Here is a 6,705-nt window from a genome sequence, read left to right as displayed (position 1 = left end):
TTTTAGCTTCTGGTGCAGCAAGATGTTAATATATGACACTTAGGTTTCAAAGAATGGTCTTGTAAATTTATTCATCATTGATTATAACATTTTGATATAAGCTTACTATTTATTTTCCTAACTGCGGTCCACTTCCGGTTAACAGGTCTGCACTGATAAATAGTTGATCTTCCAAAAATAGAAAAGTGCATTTGATATCAGGTGTAAGATTGACTGTTTGACTGATGACCTAACCTATTTCTACAGGTGACTATATATACAACATGAGTGATACAAGGAAAAAGAGATACAGCCCAAGCATCCGAATGCGATCAGACAACGGCGAAAATAATTATCACAGAAACTCGTCTGCTCAAAGTGTTGCATACAACAAAACTGGTCGCAATAACAATTCACAAAACTCGGTAAGATAATATTAAAGTGAAAAAACATCAGTATTTTTTTATATTTTGTGAAAAGGTTTTTTTGATTGATTTATTTCTAGGCATGATGCATGTTGTGTTTGGGCTTGTTTTGAACCTATTCATGTATTGACAATGATTTGTGGATGGCTGATGAATGGATATGGTTAGCTGCATTTGTTTATCAACAATAAAAATACCAAGACATTTTATATTTCAAATGAGGATTATGTGACATTAATAAATCTAGGTCAATCAGATTTTCAACATGTTATTTATAAAATGTGTATCTAAGTAATAGATTATAACATAAAAATCATTAACATGGAATAAGATATTATCACCTTTCAAATTAAAAGATTTACTTGTATTTAAACATGTTAAAGTCATCATGATCACAATAACCAAAAAAATATTTGTCACATTGAAACTTTACAGAAGTTAAACATGGTAAACCATAGGCATGTATAAATACAAACTGTATAATAAGAATAAACACTGAATAAATTAAAAAAGATGATGTACACATGCACATGCTCAAAAAAATGTTTAAGGAGAACAACAGAGGACACTTTATTCTGTACATGTAAAATTGAGAATGGAAATGGGGAATGTGTCAAAGAGACAACAACCCAACCATAGAACAGACAACAGCAGAAGGTCACCAACAGGTCACCAACAGGTCTTCAATGCAGTGAAAAATTCCTGCACCCGGAGGCATCCTTCAGCTGGCACGTAAACAAATATATATACTAGTTCAATGATGATATACATGTATCTGTATGGGTACGTTGTATTAGCCAATACTGGCTTTTATGCAAGGGGGGCAGTCATACCCCAGTCACAGACCTGCCAACTTTCCAGCTCTAATGTCTATGGGGATATGGGCCATGCATTATGTGCATAAGTCAATGATAAGAGGAGTCGGAAATTTTGAAAATCTTTATAATTATGATTACACAGTATGATCTGTACAGTGTAAATATAAGTTTTACCTTTTATCCTTATTAGTTTTGTTTTACTATTTTTAACATGTTAAAACATGTTTGTGAGATCTCAACCCTCCCCCTATACCTCTAGCCAATGTAGAAAAGTAAACGCTTAACAATACTCACATTAAAATTCAGTTCAAGAGAAGTCCGAGTCTGATGTCAGAAGATGTAACCAAAGAAAATGTATACAATGTACATGTATTTTTAAACTTAATAAAATTTTAAAATTTAATAAAAATACGTATTTTTAAATATTATCTAAAACTACATGTAGATATATTTTTAATGCGGTGACCCTGCAAATAGGGTGGACTTCCGAAGAAGAAAAAGATTATATGAACTGAACACCACAAGCCAAAAACAGGCATTCAAATGAGTAAAAAGAGTATATAAAACAATGTACATGTAGTTGGGCAATAGCAAAGAAACTTCAATTGAAAATAGATACAAATCTTTTAACCATAAATGGAATTAATTTAAAGTCTTTAATTTTTGGGGGTTCTTACTATTTTGGATCTTGGGGTCCATTTTAAATTGGTCTCGTTAAGGTCCAAAGGGTAAAAAATTAAACTTTGTTTGATTTCATCAAAACTGAATTGAAATGGTTCTATGATATGACGAATGTTATTGTGCATTTAGATTCGTTATTTTGGGCCCTGTTGTCAAATTAGTTCATATTAAGGTTTGAAGGGTCAGTCCAAAATTAAACTTTCAAATGACTTTGTTTGATTTCAACTAAAATTAAAATGTTGGTGTTTTTTTATACATGAATTTGAGAATGAAAATGGGGAATGTTTTCAAAGCAACAAAAACCTGACAATACAGCAGACAACAGCCAAAGTCCACCAGTGTGTCTTCAATGCAGCAAGAAACTCCTGCACCTGGCACCTGGAGGGTTCTTCAGCTGGCCCCTAAACAAATCTGTATACTATAAAATTGAGAATGGAAATGGGGAATGTGTCAAAGAAACAACAACCCGACCATAGAGCAGACAACAGCCGAAGGCCACCAATGGGTCTTCAATGCAGCAAGAAACTCCCGCACCCGGAGTCGTCCTTCAGCTGGCCCCTAAACAAATATGTATACTAGTTCAGTGATAATGGAGGTCATACTAAACTCCAAATTATACACAAGAAACTAAAATTAAAAAGAATACAAGACTAATAAAGGCCAGAGGCTCCTGAATTGGGACAGGTGCAAAATTGCGGGGGGGGGAGGGGAGGGTGTTAAAATGTTTTTATACAACTGCAAAAAAAAATTTTGCGTCGTATAATGGTATCATTTTTTAGTTTTAGTGAATGGATCTCTTCAATTTTTTTTACCAGAAGGTTGGGATTGATTTTGGGGATTATGGTCCCTATAGTTTAGGAATTAGGGGCCAAAAAGGGGGCCAAAAATAAGCATTTTTGTAGTTTTCAAACAATAACTTGTTTTGAAGTACAATCTCTTTGAAATTATATACCACAAGTTTCCATACCATGAAGGGATGGTTAGTATTGACTTTTGGGGTTATTGCTCAAAATGTTTTGGAATAAGGGGCAAAAGGGCCAATAAAGGGGGAAAACTTGGTTTTTCTGGTCAATAGACAATTAAGACCATTTAAAAGCAGTGTAAGGGAGGTAAGTCAAAATCATTTAACACACAATGTTGGGTATGTTCTGATTTACTTCCCTTACACTTCTTGTAAATTATGTACAGGCCTCTACAATAACATTTTTTTCAACTTGTCCAGTAGGACAAGTACATACCAAAACTTACTTGTCCGAATGAAATTGTAACTTGTCCAAAAAAAATCTTAATAATAACCTTTTTTGCATTTCAAGTTGATTGAAGGAACAAAATGAATTAAAAAAAAATTGAACAGAATTTGATTTATATCCTTTGAAATACTTTTAAAAGATATGAGCCATGAACAACTGAATTTAGTTGTGTCACAGGACTTAGGTTCTATAGTTTCTATCAATGCTAAAGTCTCATCATACTTTGCTCATGAGGCACCATCTGATTGGCCTCTAAATGTACACTCATTGGATTTTTATCCTATTTTTTTAAAAGTTGAAAAAAGTTTATTCAAATGCAATCAATAAAAAGAATATGAGGTATGATTGTCAATGAGACAAAAGACCAAATGACACAGAAATTAAAACTATAGCTAGGTCACTGCATTGCAAGTATTGTTTTTTCTACATAAAGATCAAACATGATTTGATGATTTTTATGGTAAATAATTTCCTCATTCTTATTTAAAAAATAGGGTATGGACATTGGTATTAATTATTATAAAGCAACAAAATAAGGTAGGAAAGGAGGTTCTGATTTGTCTTGGTCCAGAAATGTCTACTGCCTTGCCAAACTGTCTATTAATCAAGTCTATGAAATGTGTCTCCTACGGTGCCCAACTGTCTATTAAACTTGGAGCCGAATCATTTCCGAGCTGGAGACGAACTGTCTTTTAAAGTTACCTTATCTAAAAAGCGCATGGTTGAATGGGATCGGTAAGACTGGTTTCCCAGAAAAGTGTGCTTTTTACCTGTTTAAAGTACTTGACAAAGAATCAGTTTTAAATTATCAATTGCAAGTTTGAGGGGTCTTGAGAAATAAAAAGTTTCAATTAGTTTCAGTTTAAAAAGGAAAGATGTCAAACAAATCTTCTTTTCTTGTTTTTTTGTTAATAATTATACTTTGTTCATCAAAGTTGGATTAAAATTTATTTTCTGCAGAATGATTCTACTTGTCCCATCGGACAAGCTTGGTATAGCTTTTACTTGTCCGACCTTTTTTACCTCTGGTACCGGACAATCGGACAAGCGTTATTGTCGAGGCCTGATGTATAAAGAAATGTCAGGCTTTGGACTAATTGCAAAAAAGGGGAGTGGTAGCAGTTTTCAATTTTTTCCCCAAAAATTTCTCAAATTCCAAATTTTTGAAAAGTTTGAAGAAGAAATCTTTAATTGCACAGTATTGCGCAATAGATTTGTAAGATCTTGACATTTGTTTTGTGTCAGAAACTCATATTATGTCAAAAGTTTGATCACAATCCATATTCAGAGCTGTATCAAGCTTGAATGTTGTGTCCATACTTGCCCCAACTGTTCAGGGTTCGACCTCTGTGGTCGTATAAAGCTGTGCCCTGCAGAGCACCTAGTTTGAGATCTCAACCCTCCCCCTATATCTCTAGCCAATGTAGAAAAAACAAACGCACAACAAATCGCACAGTCAAACTCATTTTAAGAAAAGTCTGAGTCTGATGTCAGAATATGAAACAAAAGAAAATAATACATAAATAACAACAGACTACTAGCAGTTACTGACATGCCAGCTCCAGACCTCAATTAAACTGATTGAAAGATTATGTCTTCATCATATGAATATCAGGCACAATCCCTTCTGGGCTCAAGTAGGATATACGGTACTATAGTTCCGGCTTTTTTGCCGTAAATTCCTACGCGTATGTATTCATGGGTAATAAAGGTAAAACTGTTTGAATTTTTCATTCTAGTAAAATTAATGAGTGAAAGACAGGTTGACAAGTCGACAGGTTGACAATTTTAAAAATGTTATGGTTGAAATAAGTGGTTGACAGGTTGACAAGTCGACAGGTTGACAGGTTGACAAGTAGACAAGTCGACAGGTTGACAATGTTAAAAATGTTATCGTTCAAATAATTGGTTGACAGGTTGACAAGTCGACAGATTGACAATGTTAAAAATGTAAAAACAAATTATAGTTAACAGGTTGACAGGTCGACAGGTTAATAAGACCTGTCGACCTGTTAATATGTCAAAATATATATATATATACATGTAAACCGATTTACTTCTAATTTAAACCAATATTTGAAAAAATCATAACTGTCGATTTTAACACTTGTCGACCTTTTCATTGTCAACCTGTCGACCTGTCGACCTGTTAATATGTCAAAATATATATATATACATGTAAACCGATTTACTTCTAATTTAAACCAATTTACTCCTATTTTCTTCCGATGGAACTACAGTACCGTATATCCTACTTGACCCCCCTTCTGTTAGGTGTTTAGTATTATACCATCATGAAATATATAAGAAAAACATAACCTGTGTCATGCCAACAACTGGTTTTAGAATAAATGTGTTTAATTCCAATGCAAAGACTCTTTGGCTATAAGTGAATCAATATTAAAGCCAAAATATACAATCTTTAATGACCTGACAACAGTATCGTAACTATATCTCTTCTTAATAAGTCTGTTTAAAAGTTTTGTTAGCTTTTGAGGTGAATACTGACAGTTTTGTGCTTTGTAAAGAATATTACCATAAAACATTGGATGTGAAATACCTGAACGTATAAGATGTCTGCATGTTGAGTTATATTTACGAATGATTTCATCATACTGATGATAAAATTTAGTAAATGTTTTCACAAGTTTCTGATATCGAAAACCCTGGTGTAATAATTTTTCCGTAATACATAAATTTCTCTCGCTGAAATCTAATACATTGTTACATACACGAGCGAATGGAACACGTTGAGATATATAAACACCATAAGATGGCGACAAGGGAAGGTCACCATCTAAAAATGGTTAATTAACGATAGGAAATGAAAAATCATCTCTTTTATCATAAATTTTTGTATGAAGCTTCCCATTATTGATATAGATATCAAGATAGAGGAAAGGGCAGTGGTCATTGTTAGTATTAGCTTTATTTAAAGTACGTTCAACAGGATAAATTTCTTTAGTATACATACAGAAGTCCTCATTATTTAGAGCCAATATATCATCCAAATATCTAAAAGTATTGTTAAATTTTTGTATCAGGTGTTGTTTCAATGGGTCTTTGCTGATTTTAGTCATAAATTGTAACTCATATCAATACAAAAACAGGTTCCGCAATAAGTGATGCACAGTTAGTCCCCATTGGAATTCCAATAACTTGACGATACATGTATATGGAATCTCCAAAGCAAATAAAAATGTTATCAAGTAAAAATTCAACTAGTTCAGTTGTATACTGAATCTAACTTTGTTGTTTGATTTTAAGTATCTGACTGAACATACTAGGTAAATTCAATGTCCCATTTCCAATTTTTAAGATCTTTGATCATGACCACATTTATTTTGTGTCAGAAACCTATGTTGAGTCAAAAATTGATCACAATCAAAATTCAGAGAGTATCAAGCTTGAATAAAGATTATTGTGTCAAAACTTGTCCCAACTTTTAAGGGTTTGACCTCTGTGATTGCATCAGACTCCCAAAATTTTGCTGCTACTATCCGAAGTCTCCAGAAGCTTTCACCCATCCTTTTACATTAAAACATGGCTTTA

At 33.2% G+C, this 6,705-nt stretch overlaps 1 protein-coding gene across 2 annotated transcripts in view; it reads left to right on the top strand.

The window, feature by feature from the left end:
* The first annotated feature begins 95 nt into the window (after window positions 1-95).
* The window catches only part of LOC143071238 (S phase cyclin A-associated protein in the endoplasmic reticulum-like), a 73,532-nt gene continuing 66,922 nt past the window's right edge, over window positions 96-6,705 (top strand). Inside the window, exon 1 of one of the 2 annotated variants that reach the window (XM_076245425.1) lies at window positions 96-404. In XM_076245425.1, coding sequence (XP_076101540.1) covers window positions 264-404 — 141 coding nt within the window. In that variant the 5' untranslated portion in view covers window positions 96-263. The remainder of the gene's footprint in view (window positions 405-6,705) is intronic. The other variant, XM_076245426.1, reaches the window with a different exon arrangement.

Source organism: Mytilus galloprovincialis, chromosome 4, assembly GCF_965363235.1.
Source record: "Mytilus galloprovincialis chromosome 4, xbMytGall1.hap1.1, whole genome shotgun sequence".
NCBI classification, from domain to species: domain Eukaryota; kingdom Metazoa; phylum Mollusca; class Bivalvia; order Mytilida; family Mytilidae; genus Mytilus; species Mytilus galloprovincialis.
This window is presented reverse-complemented; position numbering and strand designations above follow the sequence as displayed.